At 41.3% G+C, this 24,467-nt stretch overlaps 1 protein-coding gene across 3 annotated transcripts in view; it reads left to right on the top strand.

The window, feature by feature from the left end:
- The window catches only part of LOC143027248 (torsin-1A-like), a 57,953-nt gene that overhangs the window by 20,194 nt on the left and 13,292 nt on the right, over nt 1-24,467 (top strand). For 2 of the 3 annotated variants that reach the window (XM_076188535.1, XM_076188538.1), the window contains exons 5-7: nt 2,205-2,353; nt 15,571-15,588; nt 22,745-22,889. In XM_076188535.1, coding sequence (XP_076044650.1) covers nt 2,205-2,353; nt 15,571-15,588; nt 22,745-22,889 — 312 coding nt within the window. The remainder of the gene's footprint in view (nt 1-2,204; nt 2,354-15,570; nt 15,589-22,744; nt 22,890-24,467) is intronic. The other variant, XM_076188537.1, reaches the window with a different exon arrangement.

Consider the following 24,467-nt stretch of genomic DNA (forward strand, 5'->3'; position numbering starts at 1 on the left):
TGTCATTGAGCAGAGGAAAGGCACCCATTGCTGGTAAAAGTAAACCACTGCAATGATTTGACAAAGTGATGACACCCCAGCAGTGAGGTTTTAAACCTGTAAAAGCGCAAAATCTTCAATTATGAAAAGGACTGCTTGGCGAGTGACAAATACATTTTAATGTAATATATATAGTAGATATGTATATATATATATGAAAATATTTACTGTCAGCTTATTCACTATACATTATATGATAATGTGTGTGAATATAATAAAATCACACAATAAATAACAGAGATATACAATGCTGAAAACTTTAAATGCTCGTATCTCAAAACCACAAATATTTGCAATAAAAAATATCTCAGAAATTTTCAATTGTAGCAGCCTGGAAATGCTTCTGGTAGTGTATAATAGGTATATCTTTATTCCCGTGCCTGTTCTATATATATAAATGTATATATATATATATATATATATATATATATATATATATATATATATATATATATATATATATATCTTGAAAAACAGAGCGATGGGCCCCATCTAAGTGGAAAAAAAACGTGGAAAAAAGGGGTGATGTAAGTGACCGTACTTACGACACCTATATCTCATGTTGTATAGCGAATTTTTAAAAAAGCAGGTGTGAAAGTGTTTATAAGATCTAAAAGTATTACCATGAAAATGCAGAAGTCTGTAGTACAAAAAATACAACGTACGTATTCGATTACATAAAAAAAACGTTATGATATCAAGATGTAGTTCTTGGGTTCATAATATATTTCTACCTATATTTTAAACAAAACCTGAAAGTTTCAAGTTGAAAGACTATGAAAAAAAATTTATATGCATTTTTTTTAAGGTGTTCAGTCCCCCCTTAAGAACAAACTAGATACTATGAGATACAAAGACGGGACACCACGAAAGTAGCTCCCCATTCTGTAAGATACAACTAGGTAAATATACACACAACTGGAAACCATAGGAGGGATACAAGGTAAACTACTGAAATGGATGGAGGATTTCTTGCATGGAAGAAAAATGAGAGTAGTGCTTAGAGATAAGAGTTCCACTTGGGAAGAGGTGATTAGTGGAGTTCCACAGGGATCAGTATTGGCTCCAATAATGTTTGCTATGTATGTGAATGACATGGATGAGGGTGTAGAATGTTTCATGACCTTTGCAGATGATGCAAAACTGGTGAAGAAAGTGAATACTAAAATGGATTGTGACTCACTGCAGAGAGATCTGAACAGGGTTTGGGAATGAAGTCAGAAGTGGGAAGTGGACTTTAACATTAAGAAATGCAGCATAATAGAATTTGGAAAAAGTAAACAAAAGATATCAGGACAACATAAAATTGGTGCAAAGGAAGTAAAGAAAGTGGAATCTGAAAAAGACGTGGGAGTAGTAGTCTCAAAGGACATGTCTCCTGATAAACAGATAAACAAAATTGTCAGAAACCTACAACTAGCTAAGATCAATAAAAGTGGCCTTTACTTGGATGAAGAAATGGTAAAGAAAATACTAGTCACACTAATAAGGCCTAAATTGGAGTACACAGCGACACGATGGTCACCCAGTGCCAAAAAGAATATAAGGACAAATTAAGAGAATCCAGAGAGCAACTACAAAGATAGTCCCAACACTGAAAACTGTCATATGAAGAGCGATTGTCCAAACGAGAATTACTGACTCTGGAACAAAGAAGAGAAAGAGGCGACTTGTTGACTATCTACAAAATCATTAGAGGTATGGAAATCCTTGATAGAGAAGACTTACGAAATTGGGATAAGAGAAATACAAGGGGACATGGAAGGAAACTCAAAAAAGACAGTTACTGAAGAAACTTGAAAAAGAACAGCTTTCCCCACAGAGTGGTGGATGTATGGAACAAACTAGATAAACAATAGTGGGTGCAAAAACCATACACAAATTTAAGAATAATTTAGACACTATGAGATGCAAAGACAGAACACCATGAGTGTAGCTCCCCTTCCTATAAGATACAACTAGGTAAATACACACACTTCTCAACCCCAGCTCCATTTCAAGGTGCAGTACTTGGTCATTGGAACTGGCCTAAGATTCTTTTCTTTAATGTTTTTACCATTTTACATAAACATGAGAACCATTCATGGTTAAATGAAATAACAGAATATGCTATATTTAATATGGTATATAGTTGCTGTGCTCAATGATATTCTGTTTCCCCACAGGAAGTCCATATTTCTTTTCTTGAGCAACACTGGAGGAGCAAATATTACTAGGAGGATGCTAGAGCTATGGAAGGAAGGAAAGAATCGAGAAGATATTGAGCTGTCAGATTTAGAGGATTTGATTCTTAAGGGAGCTTTCAATGAGAAAGGTAATACTATCTATCTATATACCAAGGGATTTTATTCCCTTGTAAGGGGGGTAGCCAAATCAAAGGCACGCCCCCATTCCACTCCTATCCACCATCCTTGTTTCTCTCTTTTCATAGCTCCTAGTGGATAAAGGGTCATCCCTGTCTCCTGCCCACTGCCTGGGTTATAAGAAATGCAGCAAGACACAGCACATCCACAGTAGGGCCACTTTACTTATATGTGACCCCCCCTCCCCGTCCCTTATGAAGAAAATAGAAAAGACTAGGGGAAATCCCTTCGGGCTGCATCATAATATCCATACACAACCATCCTCCACTCGCCCCTATCCCCCAGCCTTCTCCCTTCCTTCCTCAACAGGTATTTCCATCTAATATCAAGAAATTATTATCCTTTCATTGATATATATATTACCCAGGTTATTTTATTATATAGTTGATGATTATGAATACATGAGAATTATTTCCTTTACTGCCATACATCTATCTATATACCAAGGGCTTTTTCACCCATACAAGGGAGGTACATACATACATTTACCAAAGGCTTTTTCCCCCTACACAGGGGGTAGCCAAAAAGAAAAAGGCATAAAAACCACTCCCACCCATTCCATTTCCTATATATTCCACTCCCCTCCACCCTCCTCCCTCCCTCTCATCTTGACACCTCCTGGATGATGGGTCATCCCTGCATCTTGTCCACTGCCCTGGGTCAGATGCAGTGTCGCAAGACAGCACATCCACAGCAAGGCCGCTTCATAAATTCGGTGACCCCCCCTCTCCGTTCCCCCATGCAGAAAAGGAGAAGACGGGGAGAAATCCCTTTGGGTTGCGTCATATTTTTTCTCATACATACTTCCTCACCCCACATCCACCACCCACTACCCCTCATGCATCACAGCATCATCTATACACAACCCCTCTCTATTTGCCCCTATCTTCTGCCCTCCCCTGGACCTTCCTCCACAGACATTCCTCTCTTTTGTAACGCCCCTTTCACCCCATCCATCCATCTCATCCTAGGACACCCCCTCATATTCACTGCTTCCAGCTCTGTCTTCCACACTTCTTTTACTAATCTTTCTTCACTCATTCTTTCCATGTGTCCAAACCATCCCAATACTCTTTCATCAACCCTATCTCCCAGTTCCCTTTCCACCCCTGTTCTCCTCCTCACCTCCTCATTTCTCTATCCAGCCTAGTAACCCCTATCATACTTCTCAGATATTTCATCTCAAACACATTCAAACTCCTTCTCTCTTCCTCTCATGTTCCATGTTTCTGCCCCGTACATTGCTGTTGGCACAATCACTCCTTCATATAACCTCCTCTTCGCATCCATTCCCAAATGTCTATTTCTCATTACATTTTTCAATCCACCAAGGCATTTACTCGCTTCTCTTAATCTACATTCTACCTCCACTCCCACTCCTCCCTTTCCTGTCACATTTGCACCCAAGTATCTAAAACTATCCACTTCCTCCAGTCTTTCACCCTTAATACTCACTTCCAGCCTGCTGTCACTCTCTCCCCTTCTATATCTCATTATCTTACTTTTGCCCACATTTATCTTCAGCTTCCTTCTTTCACACACCTCAAACTCTGTCACTAACTTCCTCATTCCCTCCTCTAATCCTGCTACAAGCGCAGTGTCGTCCGCAAACAACAGCTGGCTCACCTCCCACTTTTCTCCATTTTCTTTAATCATCCCTGACGAAGTCCCACCTTTACCTCAAACCATTCACTCTCTCCATTTCTAAATCTAATATAAACTCTACTACTCTCATAAAAACTCTTGACTGCTATTAACAGCTTTCCTCCTATCCCATATATCTGCAGTACCTCCCACAGTGCCTTCCTGTCTACCCTGCCATAAGCCTTTTCCAGATCCATAAAAGCCCAAAAAACATCCTTACCTTTTCCTATAGCTTTCTCACTTGTCTGTCTTACCACAAACATCTGATCTACACAACCCCTACCTGTCCTAAACCACACTGTTCCTCACCAATTACTACCTCTGTTCCTCTTCTAATCCTCTCAATCAAGACCCTCCCATAAGCCTTCCCAACTACACTCAACTAGCTTATCCCTCTGAAACTACTACACTCACACTTGTCCCCCTTTCCCTTGTAAAGCGGAATTATACAGACACTCCTCCAGTCCTCCTGCACTCTACCCTCTCTTAAACAAACATTAAATAACCTCACCAACCAATCCACCATAACTGTACCTCCTTTCTTCAGACATTCTGCATGGCATCCATCCAACTCAGGTGCCTTACCTTCTCTCATCTTCTTAACAGCTGCTTTCACTTCATCCTTCCTTATTTCTCCTCCATTTTCCTCAGTCATCTTGGTCATTTTCTTAGCACTTCCCACTGGAACTACCTTTCCCTCCCTATCCTCCTTCACATTTAGCAACTCCCTAAAATACTCTGCCCACCTTCCTCTCACTGCCTTCTCTTCCATTATCATCTCTCCATCTACACCTTTTACCTTTTCTTCTCTACTTGATTCGCCTCCTCTTTCTCTTTCTCTTAATATGCTTTTACTTGAGATTAATTGAGATAATGCAAGAAAGAGATGGCTGGGCAGATTGCACCTTCTTGGACTTGGAGAAGGCATTTGACATAGTACCGCATAAAAATTAATAAGAAAAATTGAAATAATAGGAGAAATACAAGGTAAGTTACAGGAATGTATGAAGGATTTCTTAATTGGGAGAAAAATGAGAGTGGTACTTAGAGACAAAAATTTTAACTGGGAAGATGTGAAGAGTGGCATCCCGCAAGGCTCTGCATTGGCTCCTTTTAATGTTTGCCATATATATAAATGATATGGATGAGGGAGTAAATTGTTACATGAACTTCTTTGCTGACGATGCCAAATTACTCAAGAGAGTAATAACAGAAGAAGATTGCAGATCGCTACAAGAAGACCTAGACAAAATATGGGAATGGAGTCAGAGATATGAGATGAACTTCAACATTAAGAAATGTAGCATAATGGAATTTGAAAAAAGCAAAAATAGAATATTGGGTCAATATAAAATTGGAAACAAGGAAGTCAAAAAAGTCAATTCAGGAAGGGACCTGGGAGTGATCATCTCAAGTGACTTGACACCTGATAAACATGTCAGTAAACTAGTTGGAGAGACTTTTAACTTATTAAGATCAATGAAAGTGGCCTTCGACTACATGGATGAAGAAATGGTAAAGAAAATAGTGGTTACACTAATAAGACCTAAACTAGAGTATGCTGCAACACTGGGCAGCACAAAAAAGAACATAAGAAAATTAGAAGGAATCCAAAGAGCAGCAACAAAAATGGCACCTACACTATCAAATTTGACATATGAACAAAGATTGGAGAAATTACATCTATCAACACTGGAACAGAGAAGAGAAAGAGGTGATTTGTTGACCATTTACAGAGTTATGAAAGGGATGGAAATTCTCGATAGAGACGACTTATTAAAATATGACAGAAGAGAAACAAGAGGACACGAAAAGAAGCTAAAGAAGGACAGTTAAAGAAGAGACCTGAAAAAGAATAGCTTCCCACATAGAGTGATTGATGTCTGGAACAAACTAAACAGAGAAACAGTGTGCCAAAACTATACAAGATTGTAAGAATAAACTGGATGTGGAGAGATACGAAAACGGGGTTACAACAAGCATAGCTCTCGTCCCGTAAAATACAACTAGGTAAATACAAAACTGGCTTGCCAGAAATCTCGAATGTTCAAAGTTCAAAATAACATCTGAAATACTGAATGCAAAAGAAACATTCACAATACAGACGCTCCTCAACTTACGTTTTAGTTACGTACCGAAAGGCCGAATGTAAGTTGAAAATGAACGTAAGTTGTTACTGTACTATACATCCGTAAATTCTATTACCGTATCTTATAAAACACCCCTAAATCATTAATTATACACATAACATTGTAAAATAATAACATTAATTTCAATTAAATTAAATTCAAGCAACATAAATTGAGATGGTGAAGGAGGAGGATGAGGCTAGGCATTATCAGTTTATTGTTTGTGAAATGTAAACAATGGACGCAGCGTCATGCGCAAGTATCATTTGAACTACGGAGAGCGCGCTAAACTAAAAAATTCACTCAATTTTTTTTTTTTTTTACAATATTTTTTTACAGTTCAAACGTAAAATCGAAAAAACGTAAAACGAATGAACGTAAGTAGAGGAGCGTCTGTACTGTTTAACCGGCTGCCATCATATGTACAAGGGTGGCTAGTGAAAGTATACTGACAATGTAAAATACACTCCTCCCTCTATTTACGAACTAGTTACATTCTTGAAAAACCATTCATATATCGAATATACTTAAATTGAGCACTGGGAGGTAAGCCTGAGCAGCAGCCTTGTCTGCTGAAGCTGCTTCTCCCGACTGTGTCACAAAATGAAAGTTATGTTGGTTTCTGAACCAATGAAGCCATCTCTTACTAGCTGTAAATGCTGGCTGAGGATTCCCATCACCACCACCACTAGGTCCTGGTGCAAAAGCCTCCTGAGTAGCAAGGTCTTCAGAGAAAGAGAGAGCCTTTTCTTGGAGACTTTTTGTTGGTCATGGGAGAATCCTTGTGGTTGTACATGTCATCTACCCACCGAGATAAGAGACGTTCCATCTCCTCCATATTCAAGGGAGTGTTTTGTAACTCGTTTAGCACTTATAGGTGTCACACTTTTTAGTGCTGTTCATGATTTTGTCCTTATCTTAATTAATAGTCACTACAGTTGTAGCAGCCAAGCCAAACAAATTTGCGATGTCCTTCACTCTCATCCCTTTGTCACTTTTCTTTAGCACAGACAACTTAGTATCTAGAGATATTGCTTTCCTAGCCCTCTTAGGCTTGTCACCATCCTTAATAGGGCCTCCTGGATGCTTAGGAGGCATAATGTCACTTGAAATAATGCTAATAATCCACGATTAACTGAGACCGAGTGAGTAGACAGAGCAGTACATGGCGTTGTTTTGAAAACAATAACAAACGTACGTATCTATTTTCACTTTTATTTTATTTTTCTTACCTGGACATATGGCAGTTTTTTTTTTTTTTTATGTTTATGATGTAAAAATAATTTTCTTTGTAATATTTATGATTTAAAAATACAGTAATTTTTTCAACAGGATTTTATTCGTTATGGTGAATTTTTAGTTCGTACTCGATTTTTGGGACAATTTTTTTTGTTCATTATAGCGAAAATTTGTATATGGAGCGTTCTTAAATCGAGGGAGGAGTGTATTGTATTAAATTAAAGCACTCCAACAAAATGTGCATACACTTGGATGACGTAATAGAAACTGCATTGTGTGAATGCAGCCTGGCTTGGCAGGAAGCATACATGCCCAAATGGTTCCTTAATAAAATTGGCATATGGAAATCCAAACAATACAATAGTTTTAATAGATTAATATAAATAGATTTATTGTTTTTCGGTTAACAATAAGGTGAAGTAAAACGCTGCACGTCAAAAGTTAATATATTGTACGAGTAAGGTACACTTCGTCTTTCCACTCTTCACCACAGTCACGGAAATGCACTGATGCGTACAGGACGACCTCGCACAATGATCTGATCAGTGCTGCGTGACAAAGCACTCGGGATCCTATCCAAAACAGTTGCTAACTTTTATTTATCTAATTATTTCAATTAATCATTTGCATACAGAATTTTACATTTACACACTTTCAGTTACATGACAACTTCAAATTTGATAGTAATAAAGATCTATATCCCATTCACTCAACTTTCGCATTACAATTTATATGACAAATAATTAACAGGTACAACGACTTCTAGAACTCTGGAACTCACGCTAAAGCACGCACGCACGCACACACGTACACAGAAACTACGCATTTATCTAATTCTACACGTAGTTTAATTTCTAACCAATACATGCATACAATAAACGCTCGGCCACGTGAAAGGAGCTGGCCCCAGCGACTTACAATGTAACGTACAAAAGATATAAATGCAATTAGTACATGCTGGCATATGAACATTATATATATATACATGGAGAACATACATGGAACATTAATTTAATAAAGGAAGGTAGTGGAGAACATTTTTGGCAGCTATAGGGATTGAAGGTTCAAGAAGTATGACGGTTGCGAAGATTATATGGGTGGGAGACAGGGGATGTTGAAATGTGAGGGGAGGGAGGAAGGGGTTCTGCGGGAGTCGGAGTGTCATTGTCACAGTCTACACCTCGAGAGAAAAGCTTAAGGGTGTCCAGGTGCATGATGGATTCTGTGTCTGAATGCAAGTGTTTTAGTTTGACTTTGTTTGTAGGTTCTAGTGCGAGGACACGGAAAGGACCAAGAAATTTTGGTGAAAGCTTGGAAGATGGAGAATGGTTCTGGGCATATACAATGTCACCTACTGTAATGTTAGATTCTCTAGCATTTTTATTGTGAAGACGGGCCATCTCGTCTTTAGCGAGAGAAAGAGACTGAGTAATTCTCTTGAAGAGAGAGCTGAAATTTGAAAGTGAAACCTTTACAAAATCATCAAGGTTGTAAATGGGACCTATTTCTGAAGCAAGAAGGTCATAAGGGAGTCGCTTGTCGGAACCAAAGATGACAAAGTGAGGCGACTCTGATATGGACCTATTGATGGCACTGTTAAGGCAAGACTGAATCATAGGGACATGGTGATCCCAGGAGAGATGGAGATCAGAAGCGAGGTGTCGGAGAACATTGAGAATCTTTCTGTTTTGCCGTTCAACAAGGCCATTTGAACTGGGGTGGTATGCAACAATATTACATTTTGTGATTTGAAAGGACTTGCAAATATTGGAAAGAATCTCATTGTTGAATTCCGTGCCATTGTCAGAGAGAAGAACTTTGGGAGTAGTGAAGGGGCAAATAACTTTGTCAATGAATGTCTTTGCAATTGTTGTCGCAGTCTTGTCTGGGATAGGTGCAAGTATGCAAAATCTGGAAAAATGATCCATACACACAAACAGGTACTGGTTTCCACTAGAAGTGAGTGGTAATTTGAGAAGGTCAATTGCAACCATATCAAAGGGTTTGCTAGGGATTGGGTATGTCAATATTGGAACTTTACTTTGAATATGACCTTTATGGCTAGCACATGAATGACAGGCGTCAATGTGGTTATGAATATCCTTTCTCATCGTAAGCCAAAAGTACTGAAGTCTGGCCTGTGTAACACATTTGTCTTTTCCTGGATGTGCAGCAAGTGGAGAATCATGTAAAAGGAACAGAACTTCAGGTACTAAGTCAGAAGGAACTACGAGTTGTTGTACAAGTCTGTTTGGTTCATGCTTGTTGGAAAGTGTGGTTTCGTGATAAAGAACGTCATTGACAAGTCTGAAGTGTTCCAAGGAGGTAGGTAAGTCTGTAAGATCAGATGTATCTCCTGACTCGAGAGAGAATATCACACGTTTCCACATTGGGTCGGATCTTTGAGCTGCTTGTATACGCGCATGAGTAAGAGTGACTGGCTGAGGGAGGGTATTGATAGCAGCAACATTTCTAGAAAGTGCGTCTGCAACATGGTTTGCTGATCCGCGCACAAATGAGAAGGTGGGACTGAATTCTTGAATAGTCAAGAACCAGCGAGCAAGTTTCCCGGACAAGTTCTTGCCTCTGAAAAGTTGAAGAAGTGCCTGGTGGTCTGTATGGACTGTGACAGGATAGCCTAGAATGATTTCCTTAAAATGTCTAAGTGCATATATTACAGCAAGAGCTTCAATTTCTGTGACAGAATAGTTCCGTTCAGCTTTGTTAAGGAGTCTGCTGGTAAAGGCAATAGGGCGAAGGTGTGTGTCTTGTTCTTGCATGAGGACAGCACCAAGACCTTGGAATGAGGCATCGGTGTAGAGAATAAAGGGTAAGTCATAGTTAGGAAAGGCTAAGACAGGAGCAGTGGTAAGGGCATTCTTTAAGTCTGCAAAGGCTTGTTCCTGGGCAGACGACCAGTGGAAGGGTACATCTTTCTTTAGTAGGGAAGTAAGAGGGGCTGCAATTTTTGAATAATTGCGGATGTACCTACGGTAATAACCTGAAAGACCAAGGAAGGAGCGAAGGTGCTCAAGGTTCGTTGGACGAGGGAAGTCAGCAACAGCTTTGACTTTATCAGGAACCGTAAGAATGCCATCAGAAGTTAGTACATGTCCAAGAAAACGAATTTCTTTCTTAAGAAAGGAGCATTTGCTGAGTTTAAGTTTAAGGTTGGCATCTGCAAGACGAGAAAAGACTTGTTGAAGGGTGTGAATGTGGTCGGGTACAGATTTGGAAGCTATTATGATGTCATCCAAATACATGAAAACATTTTCACCAATTAAGCCATGAAGTACGGTATGCATAAGTCGTGTGAAGACAGAAGGAGCAGAAGTGAGACCCATAGCCAAACGTTTGAATTGGAAATGACCAGAAGGGGTAGAGAAGGCTGTTAGAGGTCTGCTTTCCGGAGCAAGAGGAATTTGAAAATATCCTGACATTAGGTCTAAAGTTGAAAAGACAGTATTATTCTGACCAACAGAATGTAGGATTTCCTGGAGAACGGGAATGGGCGTTCTTTCGGGGACAGTGATTTTGTTAAGCTCTCTAAAATCAACAACAGGTCGAAATGTACCATCTGGTTTGGGAACAACAAATAGGGGAAAATTCCACTCAGAAATAGAAGGTTCAATGATATCTTGGGCAAGCATGTCTGCAATGAGCTTGTCTACAATCTTGCGCTTACTGTGCGGGAGTCTATAAGCCGGAATATAGCAAGGTTTAGAGCCATCACGAAGGGGAATGAGGTCTGTAGAACCTAGGGATTCACCTGGCAAGGCAATGACATGGCGAAAGGCATTGCATAAAGAAGTTAATTCCTGTTGAGCATCGGGGAAGTCAAGGGTTTTGAAGTGAGATGCGTCAATAGGAACCTGTGCTTGATGCACATCGGAGTTAATGGTACAAACTGGCAAGGAAGAATTTTGGTCATCTATGACTTTTACTCTTGAAGGATACACAAGAAAATCACATAAGTTAGTACCAAGTTTGAGGTGGAGGGGAGCATGAGTGTCATTGGCAACAAGAAAAGACGTATGACCTTTCTTGGAGGTAGTGCATAAGGCTGACATTAGTGATATGCCTTTGACACGTGTGGATTCTGGCATACAGAGAACATCACATTCCGGAGCTTGGAAAATGCGAAGCTGCACTTTGAAATACTCATGTGGTGGAAGAGTCACAGGTCTTGTTAACACTGCATGAGTAGTGCGACACATTGTGGAAAGCACATCAGAGACAGGGGAGGAGGTAATTACTAAATCATCCAAGGAAGGAGAAATCTGGCTTTCTGTTGGAGAGAATTCTGTAGAAGGGGGAGAACATTTGGTATTCCTTTTCCTTGATTTAGGCATGCGAGAAGAACGCAAACGCTTTGTACGGGTGGGAACTTTGTGCAAGGTCTGTTCACTAGAAGGAGGAAGTGAATTCTGAAGAGAAGGTTCAGATGATGATTGTACAGTATCCTGGGACGTGGGAGCTAGAGGAGAAGGGGAGGAAGTACTCTCAGTTTGAGTTATCTGAATCTGGGTAGAGGGGGTAGGAGGAGCAACAATAGTGGGCACTGACACAGTTGGCATGCTGTGGGAGGGGGGATTTGCAGAAGGTGGGTGAGAAGTAGTCGCCAAGGGTAGGGCTGGTATAAAATGACGACCGTAAGCAATGCCATGGCGTTGGGGAAAGACGCTAATTCCATATTGCTGCATAGTGGCTAGTCCCAGAAGGACATCTGCAGGAAACTGTACATCAGCCACATATAGAGGGATATGAATCTCGTGACTGTTAGGATGAAGAATTATTGGAAGATGGATCTTACCTAAAATTGGAAATGGAACACCATCTACGTTAGTAAGTTGGATATCAGAAGGTTCCAAGATTGTAACATGCTTATAGGATAGGCGGAGTTTGTGGAAGGTGGAAGAAGTTATGATATTTACAGGAGAACCAGTATCTATGAAGAGAGATATAGGAAAGGTATGAACCATAGCAGGAATGGAAATAGCATTGGACCATGTGTTTGAGTTAGAAAGAGTACAAATGGGAAGGGTGGGTGGTGGGGATGGGATAGGCATGCTAGTAGGGGTTGTGCTGAGAGAAGGAGAGGGAGATAGTCATATAGGAGAAGAAGAAGGAGAACTTCGACGGGAAGAGAAAGTCTGTTGAGAGGGGTTGGAGTTCAAAACACGACATTCTGCAGCCGTATGGAAGCATTTACCGTGGACAGGGCAATCTTTATCGGGAGGAGTGGAGAGACGAATAGCACATCTGTTAGCATAGTGGCCTGGGGTTTTGCAATAGTAACAAATAACCGTTGAACGTGAGAAGGATCTTTGTCTAGGTCGAGAAATGGATCTGGGACGGAAAGTGGATCTTTGCCGAGAGGCAGATCGGGACACATGTGCAACTGCTAAGGTAGGTTTGGGGATTGGGGCTGGCTGGGCATCAATGTCTGTCAGTGTCTTTGGTGACTCTTGGATCTGATGAGACAAAGTTGAGATGGTCATATTTGGAGTGAACTGTATGGATTTGGTTTTGTTTAAGGTGTCTGGATGGAGAAGAGAAAGAAAGCGAAAGTACGCAAAGAGGGATGCAACCTGGTTAAGGGAGATTTTTCCATCGGCATCAACCCAGTTGGAAGATGCTAGAGTGGATTTTAGACGAGCCTTTATGTCTGAAGCAAGTCTTGCAGCCTTTTCTTTTCTGACATAAGGAGGAGAGTTTATTTGTAAGGCAAGGTCATATAGGGGAGTGAGAACACCAAGGGTAGTGTGTTGGCCAAATTGAGTCTTTATTAAGTCAACAAAAGTAGAATATGTGTTGCATTCTTGAAATGCATCTGTTTGCAGGATGTCTCCAGCTACGGAGTTCTGATCAACAAAGCTGCGTAGGACACTGAGTTTTTCATCATCAGTAGTGCAATTTCTACGATTAATAGCTGCTTCGACATTGTTAAGGAATGAATGGAAGGGAATATTGGAACCTGTGAATTTGGGTACGTCTACCGTGTCGTGTACAATAGTCATGAGTTGACGGGGTTGTTGGGTTGAGGAAGAAGCCATGTTGGTAGGGCTTAAACTTGGGGATGAGAACGGAGAAAAAGGTAGGGGTGGAAGGTCGTTTAGTGACACAGTGAGTAGCGATGAGAATTTTGGGGAGGGATGAGGTGAAGGTGTTGAGTCTGTGGATGAAGGTAGACTCTGGAGGGAGGGGCTACGAAAAATATTACAAGGAAGGTCTGTCATAAAGGATGTACTGACTGCCAAAATGGTTTTCCACTTACCTTAGAAATACTAGAAGAAGACGTCTTGAGATGTAGAGAGAAGACACAGAGGGATGGAGAAACACACAGGTGAAATGGAAGAGCAGTGGAACTTGCTGCAAACAGTGGAAGATTTTAGTAAGGGTACACAGAAATCTATTGGAGTTATAAGGAATTATGAAGGTATTTAACATTAATATATACATACACAAAATAATACAAGTAATAATGGTAATGATATAAAGAAAACAAAAAGTAACACTATTGTTTGTATGGCAATGCTAAGTTATAACACAACACTGATTTTACGAGTATAAAGAACTGATATACAACATGTAAGAATGTCACTTATGGAGGAGGGGCTCAGTAAACCAACTGGAATCGTCGTGTAACGGAGACGACGTCGGGTGGGTGATGTGGAGGGTAGAGCGCTCAGCAAAGACGGCGGAGGTGGTTGGTGTCGCAGTGGAGGCGAGTCCGTTGGGTCTCGCTGTGAGGAACGGAGAGCGGATGGAGGTGGAGTGGTGCCTTGCGCGGACGGTGACGTCACGCATGGAGCTAGGCCGTGAGCTGGGCTGGTGACCTCGTTTTTGCAAAGCACAGTACCGGACGTTTGTGGAAGTAGTTGAAGCTGGAGCGGAGACTTCAAAACGGTCGTGGTTTCTGGATTCCACTTTGGAAGTGGAGAAGTGGAGCAGAGACTGGAACTGCGTAATCCACTTGAGGAAGAAGATGATGCTGGAAGTACGCGTTTGCAGGAATTGGAGTCACGCGTATGCCGAAGGTAGTTGGTGAGCTGACTCGTAGAATGATTGACAGCTGGGTAGGGGGTGCGAGCTGAAGGGTGACGGTGAGAGTGAAAGACGGGAAATGCGAACGATGGCTTGGGTAGCGACGAACGTGGTTGGAGGTAGCGTGGTGAGGTGACCTTATAGCACTGGCGCTTGTGTATGGTGGAATGCCGCTTGCAGGGCAGAGAATTGCTTGAAAATGCAATATGGGATCACACAAGGAGCGCAGACTGGAAAAGGGTCACACAGATCTTCACTCTGTTGTAAACAATGCAGAGAGAGACTTGTACACTGCCGATGCACTAATGGCGTAGACGCTGTGGGTAGGCCGGTTGGGGAGCACTTAACTTTCGACACCGCTCCACCATTTATTGTTTTTCGGTTAACAATAAGGTGAAGTAAAACGCTGCACGTCAAAAGTTAATATATTGTACGAGTAAGGTACACTTCGTCTTTCCACTCTTCACCACAGTCACGGAAATGCACTGATGCGTACAGGACGACCTCGCACAATGATCTGATCAGTGCTGCGTGACAAAGCACTCGGGATCCTATCCAAAACAGTTGCTAACTTTTATTTATCTAATTATTTCAATTAATCATTTGCATACAGAATTTTACATTTACACACTTTCAGTTACATGACAACTTCAAATTTGATAGTAATAAAGATCTATATCCCATTCACTCAACTTTCGCATTACAATTTATATGACAAATAATTAACAGGTACAACGACTTCTAGAACTCTGGAACTCACGCTAAAGCACGCACGCACGCACACACGTACACAGAAACTACGCATTTATCTAATTCTACACGTAGTTTAATTTCTAACCAATACATGCATACAATAGATTTCATATTATATACAAAAGGGGAAAGGATGTATGACAATCATACAATGCCATTAGCATGTACATATACCACAACAGAATGTTTACACACCATCAGGGACATAATAGTATCCTATTTGTGTACATAATGTTCAACATTTTTTTTTCACACTTTATACATTTACAATATATGTTTATGTTATCCTTCGACTCACTTCCTCTTGCCGTGTCTGGGTCCTTCGACTTGCTTCCTCTCACCATGCCTTGGCCCAGACTCAGACTTAGTAAATAGTGAGTATGAAATCTACTTATGCAGTAGCAAGGAGGTGAGAATAGCACAAAGACAACAGGATGTGTTGTCATGACCCCAGTGACCCCCCACCTGCATACCATCCCAACCCTGAGTATCCACACATTGTAATCTGAACATTTTCAGGTCTTCCACATTGGAAATGCTTATTTTGAGTAAAAGCATGCATTAAATATTGTACAGGGCCAGCAGAACTCCGAAACACAACCTGTTGTATTTGATGGCTCCTCTTTAAGGTAAAGTTGGGCATAAGCTTGACTCATGGCTAACTTTGTGAAAACTTAACCAGTAGCTAAGCCACTGTAAAGATCTTGTAGATTAGATACAGGATAGGTATCTAAATGAGCCGCTTTATTAACAGTTTATTTAGTCATGGCAGATAAAAACTGTACCATCAGACTTTAGTACAGGCATTATAGCTGCTGCCCACAGATCTTTTTATTGGAGAAATAATTCTTTCTCTAGTTTTCAGCTTAGTTCAGTGTCCGCATTGTTTCTAAGTGTGTGAGGTACAATATAAGCTATTCAAAATTTGGGAGTCTCTGTAAGGTCAATCTCAATAGAAAAGATCTTGTCTCTCAAACAGCCTAGACCTTCAGAGAACAAATCAGGGAATTGTTTTTTCATGGTTGTGAATTTGAGCTAGAGTTTTACCTCTCAATACCAGTTTCTAGATTAAGTCTAGGCCCAGTAGGCAACAACCCTCTCCATCAATAAAGATTATTCTATACTGGTGAGCATGAGGCCTGCCTTCTACTATAGCAGTGACAGACATTTCATCTGCCACTTTTAAGTTGAGAATGACCAATTAATCAATCAATCCAATGCCTCTTATCTCTCTTGCAGAAGATCTACAGTCACCAGGAAACTGACAATAGCTTCCAGTCAAGACCATAAGTTACTTAGAGAAGAGATATTGTGTTGTTCTCTGGGGATTGATAGTGTGGGGCAAAGTAGTATAAAGCGTTTTTTTTTTTGTCTTCTGTGTGGTAGTTGCAGCCTTCAACTTCACTGAAGAAGGGTGCAGCTTAGGGCATTCAGGACCTCAGTCAGTCATTTGTTACCTTGAGTTTCACTAAATAGGAAACCTGTAGCCACACTGGCTAGCAGTGGCCCTTAGAAACTCCCACAGATCTCTCCAGAAGGTTGGAATGTTGTCTGTGTTGTAGCAGTGTGGCTCAAAGTGGTAGGGAGGGGAGAGTAGTCACCAGTGTGAAAAAGTGTAAGAAATAGAATTGAAATTGATAAAGAGAGATCTTGGGCCCAGTTCAGAGACTGAGTGTCAGCTCTTCAGGGCTGTACCTCCTGATGGAGGGATTGATGGGTGAAAGGGGTAGCTGTGCTGTCCATTTTGCAGTACCACCACATGTAGGTACACATCATTGGTCCCTGTAAGGATTTAAGGGCCACAAACTCTCAAAAATAGACTTGGACATGAGAGAACAGGCTGCTCCAGTGTCCAACTCCATGTTTACCTGTACATCATTTAGCATAACATTCACTTGGATAGGTTGCACTTTATCATCATGTATAGAAAATACATAGTCATAACATGTAGAATTAGAAGTGAGTACCAGGGCTTTTTTTCCCTCTTACAAGGGAGGTAGCCAAGTCCAATTGCATATACCCTCTCCTACCCATTTCACTCTCACCCATTCTACTCCCATCACCTTTTCCTCCCTCTCATCTTAGCTCCTCATAGATGATTGGTCACCTCTGTATCCCACCCACTACCCTGGGTCAGAAATAATGCTGTAAGACACAGCATGTCCACAGCAAAGCTGCTTCACTTAATTGGCAACCCCACCCTCTCAGACCTCTCAAGCAGAAAGAGAGAAGACAGGGAGAAATCTCTTCGGGATGCATCAAAATATAATTCACACATAACCACTCCCTTCCTTGCATCACAGTATCATCAATACACAGCCATTCTTCACTCACCCCTATCTTCTGCATTCTCTTTTTGCTCAGTAGACATTCCCCTCTTGCTCAACACCTCTTTGCCCCATCCATCCTTCTCATCATCAGTCCCTCATATTCCCTCCACCTGTGCCTTCCACATCTCTTTTACTAATCTTTCTTCACTCATTCTTTCCATATGTCCAAACCATGCCAATACTGTCATTAACTCTGTCTGCCATCTCCTTTTCCATCCCAGCTTTCCTCCTCACCTCCTCATTTCTCAATCTATCCAACCTTGTAACCCCTACCATACTTCAATGTTTCTGAAATACATTTAAAATTTTCTTCTCTGCCTCTCGTAAATTCCAAGTCACTGCCCCATACAGTGCAATCAGTACAAACACCACTTCACATGATATCTTTGCACCCATTCCCAAATGCCTATTTCTTGTGACAATTTTTAATCCCCCAAGACATTTACTTGCTTCTCTCAGTCTACAATATACCTCTACTTCCACTCCTCCCTTTCCTGCCACATGCAACCCCAAATACCTAAAGCCACTTACTTCAGCCTCTCTCCTTTACGACTAACTTCCAACTTGCTGCCATCCTGTACCCCAGGGGTTAGCACTGTCAGATAAAGATTTACTTTTAGGATTATAACCAGGAGTCCCTTGAGCAGATGAACTGCAATTAGTGATGGCACATGGCAACTTTCATCTTGAGGTGGGTTGGTCGTGACATTGAACATGGTGTTTGATGCTACTACCATCCATAGCTTGTACAGTGCTTGTCACGGCATTGTGCAGGCCACCCCTCACATACACTAAAGCACAAACACATACCATAAAAATATATTTGCACACTTGCCAAGGTTCTAATACTTGGTGCTGTCTCCCTTACGCTTCACCGCATACCTCAGCCATTTAGGAAGACTCACACACAAATTGAGGGTCTGGGGAGGTACATTAATCTGTGCCTCATGTACAGCAGACTTGAGCCATAGCTTTAAGCCACCCAACAATAGATCTGGCGGTGTGCCATCCTGTATAAATACTGTAGTCCCACACTTGTCAAATGTATCAGATAAGTTGTCACACAACACCTCCAGATAATTATATTGGTTCATATATTGGTTTTTGGGGAGCACTACGAGTGCAGTGCAGTAGGAAATGCTAAGAAAATGACTGTGATGAGTGAGGAAAATGGAGGAGAAATACGGAAGGATGAAGTGAAGGCAGTTGTTAAGATGATGAAAGCAGGTAAGGCACCTGGTCTGGATGGATGCCATGCAGAATGTCTAAAAAAAGGAGGTACAGTGATGGTGGACTGGCTGGTGAGGTTATTTAATGTTTGCTGGAGAGAGGGTAGAGTGGCAGAGGACTGGAGGAGTGCCTGTATAGTTCCACTTTACAAGGGAAAAGGGGACAAGTGTAAGTGTAGTAGTTTCAGAGGGATTAGCTTGTTAAGTGTAGTTGGGAAGGCTTATGGGAGGATCTTGATTGAGAGGATTAGGAGAGGAACAGAGGGAGTAATAGGTGAGGAACAGTGTGGATTTAGGACAGGTAGAGGTTGTGTAGATCAGATCTTTGTGGTAAGACAGATATGTGAGAAAGCTATAGGAAAGGGGAAGGATGTGTTTTGGACTTTTATGGATCTGGAAAAGGCTTATGGCAGGGTAGACAGAAAGACACTGTGGGAGGTTATGCAGATATACGGGATAGGAGGAAAGCTTCTAGGAGCTGTCAAGAGTTTTTACGAGAGTAGTAGAGCATGTGTCAGGATTAGAAATGGAGAGAGTGAGTGGTTCGAGGTGAAGGTGGGACTTCATCAGGGATGCGTTATGTCACCCTGGCTGTTCAACTTATATATGGATGGGGTGGTGTGAGAGGTAAATGCAAGGGTGGTGGGTCAGGGATTGGAGATGGTTAAAGAAAATGGAGAAAAGTGGGAGGTGAGCCAGCTGTTGTTTGCGGACAACACTGCGCTTGTTGCAGGATCAGAGGAGGGATTGAGGAAGTTGGTGACAGAGCTTGGGAGAGTGTGTGATAGAAGAAAGTTGAAGATAAGTGTAGGTAAAAGTAAGGTGATGAGATGTACAAGGTGTGAGAGTGGCAGCAGACTGGAAGTGAGCATTAAGGGAGAGCGACTTGGGTGCAAATGTGGCAGCAAAAGGTGGAGTGAAGCTGGAGGTAGAATGTAGATTGAAAGAGGCGAGTAAATGCCTTGGTGTATTAAAAAGTGTAATGAGGAATAGACATTTGGGAATGGATGCTAAGAGGAGACTGTATGAAGGAGTGATTGTGCCAACAGCACTGTATGGGGCAGAAACATGGAACATAAGAGAGGAAGAGAGAAGGAGTTTGAATGTGTTTGAGATAAGGTGTCTGAGAAGTATGATGGGGGTTACTAGGCTGGATAGAGTGAGAAATGAGGAGGTGAGGAGGAGAACAGGGGTGGAAAGGGAGTTGGGAGATAGGGTTGATGAAAGAGTATTGGGATGGTTTGGACACATGGAAAGAATGAGTGAAGAAAGACTAGTAAAAGAGGTATGGAAGGCAGATGTGGAGTGAGTGAACATGAGGGGACATCCTAGGATGAGATGGATGGATGGAGTGAAGGGGGCTTTGGGGAAGAGGAATGTCTGTTGAGGAAGGATGGGAGAGGACAGAAGACAGGGGTGAATGGAGAATGGTTGTATATGGATGATGTTGTGATGCATGAAGTGGAATGGGTGGGGGGATGGGAGGTGAGGTAGATGTGTGAGCAAAATTTGACGCAGCCCGAAGGAATTTCTCCCCGTCTTCTCCTTTTATGCAAGGGGGGATGGAGAGGGGGGTCACCAATTTAATGAAATGGCCTTGCTGTGGATGTGCTGTGCCTTGCAACACTGCCTCTGACCCAGGGCAGTGGACAGGGTGCCGGGATGACCCGTCTTCCAGGAGGTGCTAAGATAAGAGGGAGGGTGGAGGGGAGTGGAGTGTATATAGGGATGGAATGGATGGGAATGATTTTGTGCCTTTTTCTTTTTGGCTACCTCCCTTGAAAGACGGAAAATGCCTTGATATATGTATGTGTATGTATGTACTATGAGTTCACCAACACTCTGAACAGTGAAACCCCCATAAACCATGAGCGAGTCTGGATGTTTGGTGGCCCCACAGGTGTACTGAGGGTCTAGTGGGTCGCTACCTCTGGCCCGGTACACATGTCTGTCAAGGTTACAGGTGACGGTGAAGGTGGGTTCATCACTCCAAAGTACTTAAGACCACTGTTGAGTTGAGGAGTCCAATTATGATATTTAAGTGCAAAATCCTGCCTAAGACTTGGTAAAATGGGTTCCTTAACCTGCTGGTGGCTACTGTAGCCCAGCTTGGCCACCCGCCTGTAGACTGTTCTTATGGACACCTCAGAAAGCAGATGTGTGTTTTTTCTTTCAATTCTCTAGCAGTGATGGTAGGTGTACTCTCTAGCTGCTTTTTGAGTACAGTCAAAGTACATACAGATATCTTTGAAGGGCCAGGCCAAGGTTTAGCAGATGGTAACTCGACACCACCATTGGCCTTGAAACACTTCACCCAGTTTCTCACAGATTGCTCACTCACACCAACATTTGCCACTATTTCTCTTGTCCAGAGCCCAGCTTTGTAAAGCCCTATGATCTGAGCTATAGTTACAGGTATTAGCTACTTCTTTTTACCCATAGTCACCAAGGTATAGCCCAGAAACCAAGGGAAACCCAGGCAAAAGATGGGGAAATGCCTCTTACCATGGCTGCCACATGGGCACTAAGTCGGTATGTGGTGTTTGTTGGGAGGCAGTGACGTCATGCTAATGGCTGGTATCCGGCATAATGCCATGAAAATAGGAATATAGCACAAAAAATAAATAAATAAATAAATAAACTAGACTCCCATCCTTCCCAACACCAACAAAGAGGCAGGACAACATATGGTGTTGTGATGGGAAGGCTAGGTGGGTGGTTGTTATTTACCTAGTTGTATACTGTGGGAAGGGGAGCTATGCTTGTGGTGTCCTGTCTTTGTATCTTACAACATCTAGTTTGTTCTTAAATCTATGTATGGTGTTTGCACACACTATTGTTTCATCCAATTTGTTCCAGACATCCACCACTATATGTGGAAAGCTGTTTTTTGAGTTTCTTTTCATGTCTCCTTGTTTTTCTTTTATCCCAATTTAATAAGTCTTCTCTGTCAAGGACTTCATGCCTTTCATAATTCTATAAATGGCCAACAGATTACCTCTTTCTCTTCTTTGTTCCAGGGTTGGTAATTCTAGTTTAGACAATCTTTGCTTATATGTCGTTGCTCTTTGGATTGTTTCTATTTCCCTTATATTCTTTTTTGTACTGGGTGTCCATAGTGTCACTGTGTACTCCAATCTTGGTCTTATCAGTGTGACTAATATTTTCTTTACCATTTCTTCTTCCAAGTAATTAAAAGCCACCTTTATTGATCTTAACAAATTGTAGGTTTCTCCAACTATTTTGTTTATCTGTTTGTCTGGGGATGTCTTTGGTGATGATTACTCCTAGGTCCTGTTCAGAACCAACTTTCTTTACTTCCTTTTCACCAATTTTATATTATCCTGATATATATATATATATATATATATATATATATATATCTACATTTTCAAAATTCTATTATACTACGTTTCTTAACATTGAAGTCCACTTCCTGCTCCTGACTCCATTCCCAGACATTGTTCAGATCTTTCTGTAGATTCAAAATCTTTTTCCGTACTTTGGTAGTTTTGCATCATTGTCAAAGAAGTTCATGTAACATTCTACACCTTCATCCATGTCATTTACATATATAGCAAACATCAGAGCCAGCACTGAGCCCTGTGGGGCTCTACGTATCATTTCTTCCTTAGTAGAATTTTTATCTCTGATCACCACTCATTTTTTTTCCATGCAAGAAATCTTTCATCCATTTCAATAGTTTTCCTTGTATACCTCCTGTTGTTTTGAGTTTTCTTAATAATTTTTTGTGTGGTACTTTATCAAACACCTCAAATTTGTAAGTCCGGGAAAGCACAGCCTGCCCATCTGTCCCTTTCTTGTATTATATCTATTAACCTTGAATAGAAACAAATAAAATTGGTTATGATGTGTGTGTGCTGTGACTTGTTAATCTTCCCTTCCAAGGGGATTGCTGCTTTTGTAAAAAAAAAAGTTGAATTATAATTGTCATAATCTTTGCTTTACAGGTGGTCTTCATCATAGTGAGTTGATTCACCACAGCCTGGTTGACCATTACATACCATTCTTACCTCTAGAAAGACATCATATTGAGCTCTGTGCTGAAGATGAATTGGCTAGACGAAACCTCAGACCCCAAAAGGATGTCATTAAGTATGTATATAGATTTGTTTTTATTTACTCATGAATATGTTTATTTTTTATTGATCTTTGGGAGATCTCCCCTCAGTTGATCAACCAATTGCTCCTGGTGTCTTTTCAAGGAGACCCATGGCTCTAGATAAGCTACAGCCTCCAGGTGGGCCCACAAATCATTCATGGAAGAGATAATGTTGCTGTGCAGAGACTGTCAGTGTGGGGCATTGGAAGAGAGGCATTCAGTGTCCTCTATGTGGTGGTTTTATCCAGGGCAACCCAGTTCTTTGGCCAGCTCTACTCTGTGTTGATACTGTCTCAGTGCTGGATGGTGTCCTGAATACTAGTGTGCCACCATGGTTTCCACTTCTCCTGAGAGGGATCTGTGGGGTGTTTATATCTAGGGACCTCTGTTGGAGTACTGAGTTTCATGTTCTCTCTCAAACAGCTTGTTTGGTAATCTGGGCATGAATGCATTGTGGATGCATTGTGTGAACTCTCCTTAAAAGGGATCAACCATCTTAAATAGGCCATATAGCATTTGTGGAAGAGGGAGGCAAAGTTCAAACCTCATAAAATAGTAGTTAAGTTACCCTTCACATTCCATATAATTTACTTCTCTCCTAGAAATACTTGAGAATATAGTAAAACTGAATCTTTTTCCTTCACATATTACCTTTAAAGGTAGCAAAATAGTTTGGCTGACTTTTATTCATATACAGTAATCCCTTCCATATTCAGGCATTGCCAACATCTGAACAGGTCCTCTGAACAAGCTTCACAATTCTGAACAGGGCCTTCAAGTAGTTTGACCTACCTGTGCACTGCAACCAATTCATATATTTGTGGATTGGTTATGCACATGCTACTTCCCACCTCTTGATGAAACCACATGGATTTGGGCACTGTTTTTCTTCAACCAGTGAATGTTGGCTGTATGATGGCAGTAATTACTGACCTTTAGTGTATTTTTTTCAAAGTGCCACTATGGCTGCAAGTGCTAATGTTGCTATGTTTTGCTACCTGCATCATCTTCATGGCCTCTCCACCAGCAGAATGATCTAAGAAAGTGCTGTTTTAGGAGATGGAGGGAAAATTTATGTTGGTATGATGAATGAATACCCATCTGGTGTATTGGCTGCATGTTATTGTACAGTAAAATCTGCTCAACACTATGCAGCTGATAGTTTGGGGTCTATATGGGGCACTCTACAGACCAGAGCCACACATCATTTTGTATGTGATAGAGCAATTATAGACTCATAGAGAAATGATGCTACTTTATTGTACTTCAACTGTCCCTCTGTTATGCTGCCCCTCCCCCTCCTACTCCTAATACTGTCCTGTGCCACTTCTCTGAATATATATTTCAATTTTTTGCCTACCCCTCCCCTCTGGTAAGGGGAAGAATGAATACTACCACAGAGTTTTCCCACTTGAGTCATAAAAGGCTGGTAAAACGGGACAGAGTGATGGTACTAGGCATCTTGCCCTCTGTAACTGTAATGGGTACATTCCTTTAAGAAGTTAAGGTATAAATGGGTCTGGGAGGAGTTTTCCAGCCAGAACCCTAAAGTTTGGGTCATTAAATGCTTG

Source organism: Oratosquilla oratoria, chromosome 7, assembly GCF_046742065.1.
Source record: "Oratosquilla oratoria isolate Oo_2021 chromosome 7, ASM4674206v1, whole genome shotgun sequence".
Taxonomy (NCBI): Eukaryota; Metazoa; Arthropoda; class Malacostraca; order Stomatopoda; family Squillidae; genus Oratosquilla; species Oratosquilla oratoria.